This window comes from Triticum urartu, chromosome 7 (genome assembly GCF_003073215.2).
Source record: "Triticum urartu cultivar G1812 chromosome 7, Tu2.1, whole genome shotgun sequence".
Lineage (NCBI taxonomy): Eukaryota > Viridiplantae > Streptophyta > Magnoliopsida > Poales > Poaceae > Triticum > Triticum urartu.
The window spans coordinates 155326284-155345066 of record NC_053028.1 but is presented as its reverse complement, the minus strand read 5'-3'; the positions used below and the strand labels follow the sequence as shown (position 1 = coordinate 155345066).

The window sequence follows — 18783 nt, the reverse complement described above, 5'->3', positions numbered from 1 at the left end:
TGTGTGGTGACTTGTGCAAGCTTGCAAAGTGAGGCACCCGGTAAATCTGTTTTCAGGGACTTAGTTGTTTTCACTAAGTTTGGGATATTTTAGTTCATGATGCCATATGTTCAGCTTGTTTCCTAGTGATCCGTGCCTATTTTGAGGATGATCAGTAAAGGAGTTTTGTTAATCATGTTATGATCTATCCATCCATGTCTTTGTTTGCAATTATGGAGAACCCTAGCTTGAGTCAATCGAGCTCTACTTTTGCTTCGTGGTGAATCTGGGCAGATCGTCAACTCGTTTGCGATTTTGCCGGCGTTGTTGTAGTTGATCCGTGCATGATATGCCATTGTTCTTGCCATTTATAGCTTGTATTTTGTGCCTTATTAAAATATGTATGCTTGCCTTGCTGTGACTTGCAACATGGTGAGTGCATCGAGCTTGTTTACATGCCTTCGTGAGTTATATTTCAGCATGTCTCAGTTTTCACTAAGTCTGAAAACTGATTGTGTTTTAGCTATGTTCGTGTGCCCGTTAATATATTTTGTGATCCCTTTTGGCCCCAGGTCACTTTGGGACTTTTGTTAAGCTTGTTGAGTATCTCCATGTCATGTTCTTACTTGTCATAATCAGGTCAGGTATCATGTTGTTTTGCTGCCCCGAAGAGAGCATCGTGATCTGAAATTTCAGACTAGTGTTAATTTCACTAAGTCTGGAATCTGTTTTGCATTTGCACTTTTGCCATGCTTGTTTGAATCTCTTAATGGATGAATTGGCCGTGGCTCAGTGCTAGTCTTTTGTTAAGAATCTTGTGTGCATCCCTGCCATGTATTTTTTTGTCATGATTGGTGGCTGTAGCATGTTCATTTCGTTGCGTTTATATGCCTACTTGCTGTAAATCGCAGACCGGTGTCATATCTTAAAACGCTTGCCATTTCCAAACCGTAACTCCGATTCCAATGATCTTTATATCATTTTCAAGCGATTTCATTCCCTATATCCAGTGGCACACTTGGTTTTCCAAGTTGAGGCCAGGTTCATGCATTTCCTATCATATCTTGCATTTTGCATCCCGCATCGCATCCCGCACCGCATATCATCATTTTCATCATATTGCTTGGCCTTGCACGTGGTTGATTGTATCCTTGTTGCTTGTTTGTCTTGTTGGGTAGAGCCGGGAGACGAGTTCGCTACTGAGGAGCCCGTTGAGTTTGCTTGTAAGGATCCAGTCAACTCTGACAATTGTGCAGGCAAGATGATCATACCCTCGAAATCACTACTATCTTTGCTATGCTAGTTTGCTCGCTCTTGCTATGCCAATGCTACGATGCCTACCATTTGCTTGCCAGCCTCCCAATTGCCATGTCAAACCTCTAACCCACCTTGTCCTAGCAAACCGTTGATTGGCTATGTTACCGCTTCGCTCAGCCCCTCTTATAGCGTTGCTAGTTGCAGGTGAAGATTGGAGCCGTTCCTTGTTGGAACATTTATTTACTTGTTGGGATATCATTATATTGCTATGTTATCTTAATGCAGCTATATACTTGGTAAGGGTGGAAGGCTCGGCCTCTCGCCTAGTGTTTTGTTCCACTCTTGCCGCCCTAGTTTCCGTCATATCGGTGTTATGTTCCCGGATTTTGCGTTCCTTACGCGGTTGGGTTATAATGGGAACCCCCTGATATTTCGCCTTGATTAAAACTTTTCCAGCAATGCCCAACCTTGGTTTTACCATTTGCCACATAGCCTTTTCTTTCCCTTGGGTTCTGCAGACTCAAGGGTCATCTTATTTTAACCCCCCCGGGCCAGTGCTCCTCTGAGTGTTGGTCCACCTGTCAGCTACCGGTGGCCACCAGGGGCAACTCTGGGCTGGCCTACCCGTACCTAGGACAATCTGAGTGTGCCCTGAGAAAGAGATATGTGCAGCTCCTATCGGGATTTGTCGGCACATTCGGGCGGTGTTGCTGGTCTTGTTTTAACCTGTCGAAGTGTCTTGAGTTACCGAGATACCGAGTCTGATCGGAACGTCTTGGGAGGAGGTCTATTCCTTCGTTGACTATGAGAGCTTGTCATGGGCTAAGTTGGGACCCCCCTGCAGGGATTAAACTTTCGAAAGCCGTGCCCGCGGTTAAGGGCAGATGGGAATTTGTTAATGTCCGGTTGTAGATAACTTAAACCTTAATTAATTAAAATGAATCAACCGAGTGTGTTACCGTGATGGCCTCTTCTCGGCGGAGTCCAGGAAGTGGACACGGTGTTGGAGTTATGCTTGCGCAGGTTGCTCTTCTAGATTCTCGCTCGCGCTTTGCCTCCTCTTCTCGCTCTCTTTTACGTATAAGATAGCCACCATATATGCTAGTCGCTTACTGCAGCTCCACATATATTTGCCTCATCCATTCCTATAAGCTTAAATAGTCTTGATCGCGAGGGTGCGAGATTGCTGAGTCCCTGTGGCTCACAGATATTATAATTCCAGATGCAGGTCCAGGTGATTCCGCTCCAGGTGACGAGTACGAGCTCAAGTGGGAGTTCGACGAGGACTCTCAGCGTTATTATGTTTCTTTCCCGATGATCAGTAGTGGTGCCTAGTTGGGGTTCGATTCAGAGCCTTGTCGCATGTTGGGTTTTCTTCTATTTTGGCGCCGTAGTCGGGCCATGAGTGTTTTGCATGATGGATGTTATTTATGTACTTTTATGTGGCATGGCGAGTGTAAGCCAACTATGTTTCTCCCCCTTTTATTATATGTTACATGGGATGTTGTAATGATTGCCTGACTTGCGACATTGCTTTCAATGCGGTTATGTCTCTAAGTCGTGCCTCGACACGTGGGAGCTATAGCCGCATCGAGGGCGTTACAGACGACTCTGACTCCGACTTATCATCGCCCGCACCATCTTCATCAGGCGACAGCACCACCATCTGCATCTGCGCCTCCCCCGGCAATGTGATTTGCCGAGGAGTTGGATGCAGAGGTGCGGATGGTGCTGTCGGGCTCCTCCAGTAGTCTTCCAGCTGGATCCCGGCAAGCTTCCTGTCGGGTTGCAGCTCCGTTAGCCCTGCCAAGTCCTGCTGGCCCTGGTGACGGTGGTTGACAGGGGGCCGCCTTCCGGCGTGCTCTTCGTCAAGGCATTCCCTCGTGCTTCCGTTCCCTCCGGGCTACCTCTCCTGGAGCCCGATGAGAGGGGGCTGGGCCTCTGCCCAAGTGCTCCTTTTGCCTTCCTTGCCTTCGACGGCTGCACCTAGAAGGAGAGGGACAAGAAAGGGCATTACGGAGCACTTATTCTTTTTTCAATCTTAAACTTGTAGGCAATTGCAAAATTTTAATTCAAATAATGTAATCTCTCGAGTTCATCTTTGTGTTATGTAATGCTTGTACTTGTATCTGCATGTCAATGAAAGAGATAAACCTTGCCGAGAACTCATGCATATATACGTCCATGCAGAGGTGGAGTGCCTCTTTACTGTAATTGAAACGAGTTTTCCCGGCAGGATATCCTACCGGCACCTTTTTTTGTCTGCCGGAGAACCATATCTACCAGGGAACAGACCTAGGCGCCAGCACCCCGCTCACTCCTTCTCCATCAAGGTCCATTGCGACCATCCAGGCCGAAGCAACGTTCAAGCCAAGGATGGGAGCACCCTAGTTTCAAGAGAGCGACGAGGTTTCTCTATGCACAAGTTATAGCTTACAGAACACTAACGGAGAAGAGGTAAACTTATCTGTTTGGCTTGCCGGAGACTGCAGTGCCGCGCAATCATCTTGTCCCTTGTTGGAGTCAAGTGCATGATAGGAACCTGCAACTCCATGTGGATGAGAATGAATGCAGGATGCAGTCCTATCAATATGCATATGCAAATGCTCATGAAATGCGTATGTAATGGTTTGGATGTGCTTGTGCATGCATGCAATCTTAGTTGGGACCCCCTACAACGCTTTTTTTATCTCGCACAGGGTCATCGCCCCGGCTTGTACAGGGGGTTACATGCAACTTCGGCAAGGCCATGTACAATGGGTGGCTGGCGGGCAGGGCCCGGCAGCCTCTATGCCTTACGGGTAGAACTTACAGAGACGCTCTATATATTCCATGAGTTTTGCAACTGGGTGCCATCTCCGGTCTCTAGACGGACTGCGCCAGGTCTGGTGACTCGTACCACCCGAGAAGGGCCTTCCCACTTTGGTGATAACTTTTTTGTACCCTTGGCGGACTGAACGCGCCTGAGGACAAGGTCACCTTCCTCAAAACACCGGGAGTGAACCCTGCAGCTATGATAGTGAAGCAGGGCTTGCTGATAGCGTGCAGCATGCGTAGCAGCCCGGAGACGGTTCTCCTCAAGTAGCACAACGTCGTCACGCCGGTGCTGATCTTGCGCTACTTCATCATAGGGAAGCACTCGAGGATACCCGTAAATGAATTCCGTGGGGATAACTGCTTCTGCTCCGTAGACCAGGGAGAAGGGAGTCTGCCCGATAGCTCAGTTAGGTGTCGTTCTGAGGGACCAGAGAACTACCGACAGCTCCTCGTTCCACCACCTGCCGTGCTTCTGCAGCATATCGAAAGTTCTTTCTTGAGTCCATGAAGCACTTCAGCGTTCGCCCTCTCAGCTTGTCCATTGCTCCGGGGGTGTGCCACAGAAGCAAATGAGATTTTGCATCCGAGGGCAAGAACATATTGCATGAAGGCGTGGCTCGTTAACTGGGTGCCGTTCCTTGTGATGATCCTTGTTGAAACTCCGAAACAGCGCACCAATTCTTTCAAGAACTTAATAGCTGACTGAGCAGTCACCATTATCACGGTAATCACTTCCGGCCACTTTGTAGACTTGTCGACGGCAGTGAACAAGAATTCAAAGCCCCCAATTGCTCGGGGGAAGGGGTCGAGGATATCGATCCCCGGACCAAAAATGGCCATGATAGAGGGATTGTCTGAAGGGCTTGGGCAGGCAGGTGTGTTCTCTTGGAATGGAACTGACAGGCTTCACATTTCGTGACGAGCTCAACTGCATTTTGGAGGGCTGTGGGCCAGTAGAATCCTTGCTGGAATGCTTTCCCAACTAATGCCCTTGATCCAATGTGTGAGCCGCACATTCCTCAATGAATCACAGCCAGCAGTTCCTTTCCATCCTCCCAGCAAACATGCTTCAATTTCACACCGTTGGGCATCCTTCTTACAGAGTGTCATCGACAAACTGATACATACTGGCCCTCCGGGTTACTCTTTCAGCTTCATCATGATTGCCAGGGAGTTCTTCAGTTTGGAGGAAGCAGACAATGTTCCTTGCCCAAGTGGGAGCCTGAGGCTCGGCAACGAGGACTAGCAGCACCTCCTCAGCTGCGGGAGCACCAGCCTCGTTCGTGGGGTCCATAGGCCCGGCTGGAGGGGGTGGTCCAGTAGACTGTGAGGAGTTGTTTCCTGCAGGGTCTTTGCCGGGAGCGCATGGCTCTACCGGGAAAGACTTACCGTAGTCCATCTTTCTCCTTTTCCGGGCCATTATGGCTGGCGATACGGAGGGTTGAGAGAGATCGAGAACAAAAGTTCCTGGTTCCACAAGAAACTTCTGCGCAGCACACTTTGACAGGTGATCGGCTATGCTGTTTTTCGCACGGGGTACGTGCTCTATTTGCAGTCCATCAAAGTGCTCCTCCAATCTCCTTACTTCCTCAATGTATGCTTCCATCAATGGGCTTTGGTAATCCTTGTTGACTTGTCTCACCACAAGCTATGAATCTCCTCGAATGATCAGCTTCTTAATTCCCAAATATGTTGCAATCCTGAGCCCGGCAAGGAGCCCTTCATACTCTGTTGTATTGTTGGTGGCTTCTTCCTGGGCAAAGTGCATCTGGACGACGTACTTCAAGTGCTCCCCAGAGGGGGTAACAAGAAGCATGCCAGCCCCTGTTCCTTGTAGGGAAAAAGCACCATCAAAACACATAATCCATTCTTAGGGGGATTCCTTACCGGGTTGAGCTGTCTCTGTCCTTTCCTCGTCAGGGGTTGGCATCCATTCTGCAATAAACTCTGCCAATGCCCTGCTCTGAATGGTTGAAGTGCTCTCAAACTTCAAACCAAAGCTGGATAACTCCAAAGCCCATTCCACTATTCTGCCAGTTGCCTCAGGGTTTCGGAGTATCTTTTGCAACGGGAAATGAGTGACAACCGTGATCTCATGTGCTTGGAAGTAGTGGCGCAGTTTCCTTGAGGCCATAATGAGACCAAAGAGCAACTTTTGCACGCCAGAGTACCTCGATCTAGCCCCCTGTATCAAGGAGCTGACGAAGTACACTGGACGCTGCACCACTTTCTTCCTTGCCGCGTCCTTGGGGTTGCTCTCGTTGTCGTGCTCACTGCTGTCCTAATCCTTTTCTGACTCTACCATGATGTGGCCACTTTCTGCTTCATCCACCTCTCGCTGCTCTACCAAAGCTGCACTGACCACTTGATTGGTTGCCGCTAGTATAGCAACAATGGTTCTTGGGGTCTGGGTGCAACCAAGGTAGGCACAGACTATATGTAGGCTTTCAATTCTCGCAGAGCTGCATCTGCTTCCGGGGTCCACCTCATAGGTCATGCCTTCTTCAAAACTTTGAAGAACGGCAGGGCGCGCTCGGCAGACTTGGAGATGAATCTGCTTCGTGCGGCAATGCATCCCATCAAGCGCCTCACATCCTTAACTGTCCTTGGCACTTGGATCTTGTCAAGGTTGGCCTCGATCCCCCAATGGGACACAAAGAACCCAATTAGTTTGCCGGAGGGAACACCAAACACACATTTCTCCGGGTTAAACTTCAGATTGATCTTGCGCAGATTAGCAAATGTCTCCTCCAAATCCTGGATAAGGGTGGCCTTATCCTTGGGTTTGACCACAATATCATCCATATAGGCTTCTATATTTATGTGTAATTGTGGCTCAAAACCAATCTGGACTTCTCTTACAAAAATGGACCGACACTCTTTAATTCGGACGGCATGCGAACAAAGTAGTACGTATCACATGGAGTGATGAATGACGTCTTCTCTCCATCTTCCTTAGACATGAAGATCTGATGATATCCTGAATATGCATCCAAAAAGGAGAGCAAATCACATCCCGAAGTGGAGTCCACAATCTGATCGATGCGCGGCAAGGAAAATGGTTCCTTCGGGCAAGCTTTTGTTGAGGTCTGTGAAGTCAATGCAAAGCCTCCACTTCCCATTGGCTTTCCGGACCACTACTGGGTTTGCAAACCATGTTGGATGCAATACTCCTCTGACCAAACCAGTTGCTTCCAACTTCTCGATCTCTTCGGCAATGAACTACTGCCTCTCCAAGGCCTGCTTCCATACTTTCTGTTTGACGGGTCAGGCATGTGGGTAGAGAGCAAGGTGATGCTTAATTACCTCCCTGGAAACACCGGGGATATCATATGGTTGCCAAGCAAACACATCGACATTCGCCCACAGGAAGGCAACGAGCGCGCTTTCCTATTTGTCATCGAGGGTGGCGCTGATAGTGAAAGTACCATCAACGCCAAGCAGCCTTGCCAGGACCTTCTTCACTTGGGGTGCAGCAACCTTGGATCTCTTGCTGTTGGAACACTACGGCACGTCGTCAGCGGGTGCCATGCACTCAGAGGGGGCACGCTTCCCGGACTCCTTGTCGGAGGTCCTACATTCCCTCTTCTTTCCTTTGTTTTCCTTGGCAGGAACTGCTGCCGCCGCAACCTCTGCTGTGACTGCATCCTGATACATCTTGTCCACACAGATAATTGCATCATTCTCATCTGACGGGATAGTGAGGACTCCCAATGGCCCAGACATTTTCAGGGTGTTGTAAGCATAGTGGGATGCTGCCATGAATTTGGCTAGGGCTAGTCATCCAAGAATCCCATTGTACGGCAGGGGGAGATCAACCACATCAAACACAATCTTCTCAGTCCGAAAGTTCAACTCTCCCCCAAACGTCACCGGAAGCGTGATCTTCCCCTTAGGATGACTCCTACCGGGGTTAACTCCTTGAAACGTGCCGGTGGCCTCTAGCTCCTCTTCTCCTATCTGAAGCTTGCTGATAACTATTGGGGAAATCAGATTCAACCCGGCCCCGCCATCCACTGACATCTTTGTGTCCTTGAGGTTGCAAATTGTTGGGGAGACCAACAACGGCAAGCACCCTACCGTCATGGTGCGGCAAGGGTGATCCTGTTCATCAAAGATGATGGGCGTGCGGGACCACTTGAGTGGCTTCCGGGCCTCTGGCACTGGTTCCACAGCATTGACCTCTCGTGCTCATCGCTTGAGTTGGCGATGAGAGGTGTGCAAAGATGCACCTCCATCAATGCATAGGGCGTCAGTGGCCTTCTGAAATTCCTGCTCACTAGTTTCCTCTTCATCCCCTCCATCACTGACATCCTCACATGTTTCCTTCTCTTGGCCTCTAGCGGGCTTTCCTTGGCTCCGAAAGGGCTTACCAGGGTGATTTGCTTCACCTCCTCGGCCATTACCGCCAGCAGCATTCTGATCTTTTTCCTTATCACGCTTATCATACTCTGTCATTTGTCTCTTGACAAGTTGCTCAACCTGATGGCACTCCCGAAGGTTGTGGCCTTTGGTCTGATGGATCTTCCAGTACGGCCCATCACCTTTCCCAACTTTTTCCGTGGCAGCGGCCTCCCGGCAGGCAGTGTGCGCGGCAACTTCCTTGCCGGGGGCCTCAGCCTTGGACTTCTTGCCGGTACTAGGTGTGCCCGAACCTTCCACAGTCATCACTGCCATATCTCTTGGCTTCTTACTACGCTTCTTGCCTTTCCTCTGACTGGTTGATTCACCCTCCTCCTCTGAATCAACATTAATGCAATCTTCCTCTCTGGGTAGCTTCCTTCCTTCTTCCATCCGAGCACATTTATCCACCAGTATAGTTCTTTCACAGTTTTAGGCAACCGCACATTCATTTTGGAACGAATGCGGCGGTTGCGCACATTAGACTAGAAAGCTGCTATAACAGCTATCGGATGGATATTTCGAATATTTCTATGAACTCTATTGAATCTCTGCAAATACTTATGAAGGGTTTCTCCTTCTTTCTGTTGGAGAAGCTGCAGATCGCTGGGCCTGCCGGGCTCTTGAAGGCCACCTGTGAAGGCACCGATGAACTCATGGCACAGGTCTGCCCATGACGAAATGGAGTTCTCCGGGAGGTGCATCAGCCAAGAGCTCACATTGGACTTGAGGGGCAAAGGGAAGTAGTTGGCGAACACCTTCTCATCTCTTCCCCCGGAAGCCTGAACAACAATGGTGTAGATGCTCAGGAACTCTACCGGGCTCAAATCCCCGTTGTACTTCTCAGATATCTCTGGCTTGAATGTTTGAATGGACGGGCAACGGACTTGCCGCAACTCTCATGTAAAGGTTGGGAAGCCACCTCAAAGGGTAGGCACCCACCAACACCGAGCACAGGCTCGTCGACGTTGAGACCGCCGCACCCGTCAGCCACGCAGGGATCGTTGCGGTGCCGTTCGGCAACGACGCACGTGTCCCCCGATTGCCTGTCTTCCGGTGTTCGACGTTGGCCTGGACGTGCTCGAGGGTCAGAAGAGGCCATCGAGACGTCGTCGGGGTCTTGATTCTGTCGCGTCCTCGCCGACTGCCATGGCGGGGACTGGACCATGGGGACGGCCCCCTTCGTACGGCTACCGGCGGGGGCAGTGGTTTTTGCTTGGGGAGGTTGCAGTGGGCTAGCTCGTCGTAAGCTCCCAGCTTCGGCGAAAACCGATCATGCTTTGGATGGTGGCGCGCCACTCATCCATCTGCTCGGCTGCTGGCAGGAACCTCAGTAATAATTGAGCTCGCCCCACGGCCTCCGTGGTCGTGCTTGGCATGGACGTCGATGACGTCGACCGCATCGTCGCCCGGCTCTGGATGGTGCCAGTGGTGACAGCGACGGTGCCGCGCTCACGCTGCGGTGGGGCGACCACTGGGGCAGCGGGGTCGTGCGATAGTGGCGTTCGAAGATCAGCAGTTCCATTGAGCGCAGCAGCCTGGTTGGCTCGTCCGAGAGGAGGCACGTGCGCCGCGGCCGCTCCCGCGGTTGGGGCAACCAGAGGGCGATGGTTCGCCCCGGACCGAGCACCGTTGCTGCGGCTGTGCTCGTCGGCGAGAGGAGGGGGCACGGACGGAGTGACCCCCTCGCCCGTACCATGCGAAGCTTGACCGTCGAGACGCTGCTGATGTTGTTCTCCTCCGATAGCTATGGCTCCCGTGTCGGCCGCGGGGCGGCGATAACGGTGCCACCCGCTCCAACCGCGCCCCTAGCAGCGTCCACGTCATCGCGAGCTCCCGCGTTCCCGCCGGCGTTGGAGGCCGCGGGCGGGGAAGCCTTCGAGGTGGAAGGATGGGCTGAGGTGCTAGATTTCTTCTTGGGCGCCTTTGTCGATGGTGCTATCGAAGATGAATATGGCGATGAAGATGACGCGCAGCCTGCACTTTCAGGTTCACACAAGCGCTCCCCCTACATGGCGCGTCAAATATGTCGCGGGATTTCCGCGGCAACCTATGGGACCGGGTGGCCCCTTGTTGGTTCGGCAGGGGGACGACACGTTGCACAAAGAGCGGACCAGCGCACGGCCGCGCACCAGGGATCGCACACTCGATTTACCCAGGTTCGGGCCGCCGTGAGGCGTAAGACCCTACTCCTGCTTTAGTGGATTGATGGAAGAATGGGTGTGGTGGTGCGTAGTACACTTGCTCGGCAAGATTTGCCAGCTGCTACTACGTGTATCTGGTGGCTTGGAGTTGTTAACTTTCCAATCTTCTAACCCCTCCTACGAGTGCCATGGGCCACCTTTTATAGATTAAGGGGTCATCACAATGGCAAAGTGGTCATTATCCACTGGTATGATAGCAAACAGTGCTACCGTACCTAACTCTGCGGGCTGACAGGGTGCATTAAATGCACCGCTTAGTGCCACATCATTGGGCACCCGGCAAGGCCTGCCGGGCTATCTTGCCAGCTCCGATCATGTTCTTTTAGACACGTCGCAGGACGGGTGTCATCTGTAGGCCTCTCTTTATGAAATGGATGCCATGTGACGAATGACTGCCACTTAATTATCTTGCGGCGTGACACCGCACTGATTGACGACGTGGGTCATGCTTTGAGCGATTGATGGGGCGGTTCTGCCCCCAAGAGCCCCGGCAGGTTCTGCCGGGAGCCTCGGTTGCTTTGCTTCTGGTGGTGGCCTCGCCCCATGCCGGGCTCGCCTGCCTGGCGAGGGAGGCCCTTCTCTTGCCGATATCCTGCTCCTTAGGCTCAGTCTTGGTTCTTCTGAGCTGCATGTTGGTTCTCCGAATCTCTTGGTTCTTTCAATCTCTGCCTTGAGCTGATGCTTCAATCTTGATCTTGTGCCTGTGCATGGTTGGTCAACAGACCCAAAGTTTGTTGTACCGACACCAACGACCTCCATACACGATAGACATGACCGCGAGCACGGACTCACGCGCCACCGGGACACACACGCACATACGTGTTGTAGACTCGAAAACACGCACACCACAACGCGCGGCGCACACTCGTCATGACCAAACACGCGGTGTTTTATTTTCCTCACATTAACCTATCATCGCTGGCACACCAATGACACTATACTCCCAGGATGCATAGCTTGCACCTACACAACTTAGTCTTGCGTTAGCAGCCCCGTGAGCTGCAATATTACCTCCTGACGACATGGCGCAACTTACACGATGAGAACGATGAGTGGAGCTGAACTTTGAGGTTATCAAAGGTAAGGACTTCAGGTGATGAGTCCATGCTTCCACGGTTGAGTACCAACATGAGAAACTTTTTCACGAATAAGTAAGCTTGTGTATCTGTCGTGGTTTTATCACGGCAGATGTCCTTGTGAAAAGACTTGAAGGAGTTGAGTGGAACGAAAGACACAAGGTTTACTCAGGTTCGGCCCCTCACCAACGAAGTAAAAGCCTACATCCTGCTTTGTGTTGTATTTTTTTGCGGGAGTGCTTTGTGTTGTATTGACTGGGTATCAATTACAAGGGAGCGGAATCGCTTAACCTAGCTATCGATTGATTGTAACTTAAGTTAACCCGCCGCAGGATCTCGTCTTTATATACACAGGTCGAGGCTCTGGGCTTACAAGAGTCCAAGTCGGATCACACAACATGGCCAACTCGGGTTCTAAAGTCGCCATGCCTTGCTAGGCAAGTCGCCATCGAGGGGCTCACCTCTCCTGGTTATAGCATCATCGCCTTGTCTTGGGCCTTCAACATGCCCGCCTCGTGAGCTGCCTCCCCAGTCTTCATATCTCCTCTTCTTGGGTCTATTTAGGCTTTCACTATTGAGTCGCCAACAGTGTAATCCGGCCCCTCCTGGGCGGTTCACACCGCGGGGTTATATCCCCAATAGTATCATTTCATTGATAGAAGAAAAAGAAGAATTACAAGAGAGGATACAACACATGACGCAGATGTAAGAGGACGTGAACATGATGCCCGGAGCAAAGAAGACATGAGATGCTCGGCCCAAAACAAGAAATAACACAGCTAAACCCCCCCTAATCCGGTCTCAAGCCATAGAAGGCGGGGAGATGGGACACATGAACTCAGACCGCGTTGCGACCTCACGAGAACGTCCGCCCCGCATCCACTGCTCTAGACTCAATCGGATCAACGTACCCCCACCAATAGAGCCGGGAGATCAGGAAGTGGGCAGCATGACCTGGCCTAGTCGGAGCCAGAAGACATGGAAGAAGCACCATGGAAGTCGTACATAGTGCTCTGAAAAACCACGCCTTGAGCGGCAGCCCGTACCAACATGACGTCCAACATCTCAAAAACAAACAACGAGGACACCACGAGCCAACAAGACGGCGCCTTCAAGAAGGAGGACAACGCCGTGGCGCCGTTGCCGTACGATCTGAGAAGTCGGACCTAGGGTTTCCCCTGGAGCTCAAAGAGTACCAAGTTCACTTGCAAGAATCGACCACTTACTCCATTTCATGTAGCTCGACAAAGAGCGCTTCGCCAACATTTTCAGTTCGTCCAACTCTTGCAAGGTATGATCCCTAACAATGACCCCTAGGTTCCATATTGCCTAGCTGAAACACACTATCAACATTGAGCTTCAGATTTCCTTGTTCAGGTGGTTGCCACTTCATCTGTTCATATCTTGTATGTTTCTGTCGTTGTGATGCTTGAATTTTTTTTATGAACTCCAGTGAGGAGCGTACTGCCCATTGAGTCACCTCCTCATCAGTTATCTCACGCTCCTCTTCTCTTGTATTGTTTATTCTTTCTATTATCAAAGATTTCCAACTACTTCATCACAGGACATTGCCAAATTATATCGAGTATTGCTTGGTCGTTAGAGCTAGTTTAGTGCGAACCTGCTCTAAATTCATAAAGTGCCAGGCCTCCTTTACTTCCTTGCTTCCTTTAGGCCGTTTTGTTTTTTGCTGTGTTTTTCAGTAGCTATGTGAGAAATGGATTGTTTATTAAAGCTTATCTAGCATAGTGGTCCTCCCAGGTACGTACAGATTAAGGCAAAAAGGAGGTAAACATGACCATGTTAAAATTGCTCTTTCTTTTACCAACGGTGCGGTAATGTACATACATGCAGCCATCAGGCACCAGCCACCCTAGTTTTGTATTGAGTACGGCCAAACAGAAGCTGGTGTATTGACTCCAAACAAAAGCTGGTTAGCCGCCGGGTAACGTGTGAGATTGAAGTTGTGCTGATTGACCCAATTCATTCAGCATGATTGTGTAATTACTTTATTATTGAATCGTGATGGCCCACTAGATGGCCTTATCCTGATCTGCATCTGGTGCCAACAGTCGACTGGCTTATCGGATTCTTTTTCCGGAAATATGGTCTGGAAAATCTGAAATTAGGTATGGTGTCATGATATGGTTGTCATATTTTTTTTATCCAACTTGAGAAATCTTGTACTCATTAACTGTCTCATAGGCATTTTCAATATCAAATATGATTAGCCCTCTGTAACCATGTCACGGTTTCACGGCCATGGTGCGAAGGATTGCTCACCGCACATGAATTTTCTTTCTTGAACCATGTGCGACAGTAAACATCCCACACGATTTGCGTTTTATAAAACTAGTCACAATGGGTAGTAACATAGAGTAGCAACATGCCCATGTTACTATTCTATGTTAGTATCTCTATAGTGCGGAGTAACATATGTGTGATAATATACAACACTTTATTTATTAGGCTATAGACTCATCTTGCCTTGATATATATGATGTTATTCATACTACTACTTCCTCCGTCTAGATGTGTAAGTCACCTTACGAAAACCAACTAATTCCAAAGCACTTAGGCATCGTACATTAACTTCCTCCTCGTTCCTTGTTTTGTGGCATATCAACCAATAAGATATGTGGGCCGTGCATGCTTTCAATAACTTGAGACTACCAAATATAACATGCAGCGGTTAGTTCATTGCATGCAATGCTATTAATTAGCAAAAAGACATTAAGTTTTCTCGTTTTCCTCTCCGCCTTGGTCGCGATGCACAACGTAAGATGACTTACACACCTAGACGGTGGAAATAATAACTAGCTATGTTACCACATGCTTCTTTTTCTTCATTTATTGCTTGCCACATCATCTATTTTATTTAGATATATGTGATGTTACTACCTATGTTAGACTAGTCACAGTGGGGAGTAACTTAGAGTAGTAACATGCACATGTTACTAGTCTATGTTACTACCTCCATAGTTTTTTTTTAAGAAAAGGAGGACGACCCCCGGCCTCTGCATCTGGACGATGCATACGACCATTTTATTAATTATTACACAAGACCTTACAAAGTCATACACCAGTAAGACTAAAGCCACCGACTAAGCAACATCTGTCGCTATTCCTATCCAGTTGATGAAGGGGCACTGAAAGTCTAGGCCTAATACCAAACAGACCTCGCAGCCAAACCTAACATCTAAGACTTGAGATCCCAACCAGCATGCCTGCCGGGTATGGGCACCCACCAACCCGGCGTGCTCCTCAACCAAGACGCCTGCCAGGTATGAGGCCGCCGCAGCCACCTGCCACCAATCCATCTTCAGAGTTGTACTGCTGCATCAACCTTGCCCGGTCTAGCTGCCACCGACGCCACCACGACGCTAGGCAGCGTCACCCTCCTGCGCGAGTCCATCTCCGCTCATCAAGCGTCGTGTCTCCACTTCGCCACGCCGTCGAGATCCGCTGTCATCAATGGACAAGATGAAACACCGCTCCTCCTCTTGTCCCCTCCAGCCAGCACTTGGTCCAAAACGATGCCCCCAGAAAAGAGAACAACATCGAAACATCGACATGGTCCGATCCGATAGACCCAAATCTAGGGTTTCCCCCAGAACCTCCCGATTAGTTTGACGTGACCCGCGACAACGATGCCTCGAGAAGGAAACGACGTCAGAGACGCCGTCATCGTCCGCCAAGACCGCAGTCACGCGCGATTTTCACCGGAAGCCGTGTCGTCCTGATCTCGTGGCTGGCTAGAACCACGCAGAGTCTCGCCATGAAGACGTAAGCCGCTACTGGTACTCCGGTAGAGATCCTCCATACCCTCACCGGTCCCTCCACGCACCATCGGTCGGCCAAGACCACGCCGCGTGAATCTGGACGGGACGCCAGATCCGCGGCCACCGTGACCCATCTTCAAGAAGAGCCATCCACCAGTTCATCCATGGAGTGCTGCCACCATCCATGCACGAAGGAAAGGCCATCGCCGTCTTGGATAGCTGCCCGCCGCCGCCCAGGCTAGGGGCGCCGCCCTGCCTGCTGCCCACGGGCGCACCACAGGAGACGCCCCTGCCGCCTCAAGGGGATCCTGCTGCAAATCCGCCCGCCCTAGCGCCTTGGCACCGGGCCCGCCGCCACCGCGGACCTCGCCGGCGGCAGGAGGATGGTTGAGGAAGGCTGCTGGCGGCGCTAATTTTTTGGCCCCCTGGCGTCGCCCAGGGAGGCGATGCGAGGGGGTCACGTGTGCGTCGCTCTCACTTGTGCTCTACCTCCACAGTGGGTAGTAACATATGTATTGTGTCATGCATCACTTCATTTATTAGGTTGTAGACACATCTTTTGTTGATATGTGTGATGTTACAGTAACTAGCTATATTACCATATGCCTCTATTTCTTCATTAATTGCATGCCACATCATCTATTTTGCCTAGATAAGTGTGATATTGCCACCTATGTTACTCTCACTGTGGGTAGTCTAAGAGCAAGTCGAATAGTAGGTTATAAGTCCACCTACATGTCATTTTTGCCTGTGTGAAGAAGAGAGACAAAGAAAAAAGAAAGGGAGTGAGCTCTCAAGCAAGAGCCAGCCCTTACACGTGCTCCCAGGTAAAATGAGTAAATAAGAGGAAAGAGGAAGAGAGAAACTGAAATAAATTACTGAGCTAAGGGCCAACCTTATAACCAACCCTATTGTATGAGTAGATAATATTGTTAGCTCTTCATGACATGACAATTTTATATAGCCAGCTACCGACTATATTATTAACCATGCTCTAATAATGTGCCAGAATTTAGTGAGCGAGTTGACACAAATCACAAAGCTTGATTGACAATATGCATGCATAAACTATCCAAGTCCACAAGCATATAGTCCAGAAGGTAATTTCATTTGTCCATACCAAAAGGAAAAATAAAATAAAGACTAGCCATTTGCGATGGCAATTGGCTAATTTTGAATGCAACTTATCATCCTCAGAAGTCGACCGTAGTTCATCCATTCGCTAATTTATATCTAGATGAACTACACAAAATAATCATTAACGTAATGCATGTATACAAACGTCACGCCTCATCCCGGCCTCATGAGGAGGCAAAGGAGCTCGACAAGCCGATTACAACAACCGTCGGGTCTGTCTCAGCCGCCACGTTTGCCGCTTTTGCCAAGGCTGCGTCTGTCGTCATCGCGCTCTTGCCAAGGCTGCCGCGAGTCATGGCAATTTTCATGAGAACAAATGATTACGTGGTAGTGTCTCGAAAAACTTTTATCATTGAGATATGCTACAGTTCTGTACAACAGATAGCTTATATTATTTTGAGATCTAACAACACATTATAATGTGCGATGTCTAGTGGTTTTACTATTCCTGAAAGAAAAAATATAAAGTAAAACTTGCTTTCTCGTTAAAGGATGCTTTTATTGACTCATAAGGTCGCATCAAAAAAAAATACAAGCACTGTCAATACACACGCGATCTATGCATGACATACACACCACCAACACAAACACACAGACGAAAAAGAAAATGTGAGCTAGATAAGCAGCAACCACCAACCGGTAAGCCACGGCAGGCAGTAGCGACAGAGACGCAAAGCATATTTTGCCCCTTGCCCCAGCCGCCCTAGTGGATGTACGGTTTTCAACTTCGCCGCCCAATGAGGTTATGATCTAGTTCTAAATTAATGCAACCCAACTGCCCAAACTAATCGACCAATGTACGTCGGGAATGCATGGAATCACTTGTGGTCAGATGTATGCATATGTACTGGAAATAAAACGAAATTGTACTACCACATGTAGCTAGCAAGTCTTGAACTCATGATACATGTATCTAATTATTATTTCCCCTGCATCTTCTTGCTAGCATCCTTGAAATAGATACCCATGCAGTTAAAAAAAAAAAAAAACCATGGACTCTTCCAACGTCCCCAGGCTACAAATACCGGTCAAATTCCAGCACTACTCTTCATCGATCTCGAGCCACCTACTAGCTAGCTAATCATGGCATCTTCCAAGAGCAGTCTTGCAATGTTCGCCCTGGCCATAGTCATGGCCGTGGTGGCCGGCGTCTCGGCGCAGAACACACCGCAGGACTTCGTCAACCTGCACAACCGCGCCCGCGCCGCGGACGGCGTCGGGCCGGTGACGTGGGACAACAGCGTGGCCAGGTTCGCGCAGGACTACGCGAACAAGCGCGCCGCCGACTGCCGGCTGCAGCACTCCGGCGGGCCGTTCGGCGAGAACATCTTCTGGGGCTCCGGGCAGTCGTGGACGGCCGCGAACGCCGTGAAGTCGTGGGTGGACGAGAAGCGGAACTACCACCTCAACACCAATACCTGCGACGCCGGCAAGGTGTGCGGGCACTACACGCAGGTGGTGTGGCGCAAGTCGACCCGCATCGGCTGCGCGCGCGTGGTCTGCGCCGGGAACCGGGGCGTCTTCATCACCTGCAACTACAACCCCCCGGGCAACTTCAACGGCGAGCGCCCGTTCCTCACCCTTGACGCCGAAGCCAAGTAGTACGTGCGTGTGAATGTGATCATACATGCATACGTGCTTGTGTTTATGTGTGTGTATTTTGAATATTTACGTCTATACATATGTTACGTACAGTACGTACGTAAATAAGCCCACCTTCCGGCCTGCATGTATCCATGTGGCTCTTTTTTCTTTTTCTTTTTTGAACACAGCCATGCGGCTCTGTGGAGCGTGTAAATGTAATGAGTTAATTGCGCTTTTGGTACATAAACTTGCACGTCATGTACAAATTCATATATAAACTTGAAAAATGATACAAATTGGTCTAACAACTTGTGTTTCGGGTACATTTACCTACATTTCCGTCATTGACCGTTAGTCGTCACTGGTAGAAAAAGGGCCTGTTGTCCGGATTCGTAAGGGCCTTTAGTCCCGGTTTCAGAACCGGGACTAAAGGGTCGGTACTAATGCCACGGCGCTTTAGTCCCGGTTCAATTCAGAACCGGGACTGATGGGCCTCCACGTGGCCTGTGCGCGGAGCCCAGGCAGAAGACCCTTTGGTCCCGGTTG

At 50.0% G+C, this 18783-nt stretch overlaps 1 protein-coding gene across 1 annotated transcript; it reads left to right on the top strand.

Moving 5' to 3' along the window:
* The first annotated feature begins 17687 nt into the window (after positions 1–17687).
* On the top strand, positions 17688–18542 carry LOC125520606 (pathogenesis-related protein PRB1-2-like). Its single transcript, XM_048685565.1, has one exon. The coding sequence runs from the start codon at positions 17737–17739 to the stop codon at positions 18253–18255; it is 519 nt and encodes a 172-aa protein (XP_048541522.1). The 5' UTR covers positions 17688–17736; the 3' UTR covers positions 18256–18542.
* The last annotated feature ends 241 nt before the right edge of the window (positions 18543–18783 follow it).

Coding starts and splice junctions, on each gene's coding strand:
- LOC125520606 (XM_048685565.1), top strand. CDS start 17,737: ATGGCATCTTCCAAGAGCAGTCTTGCAATGTTCGCCCTGGCCATAGTC.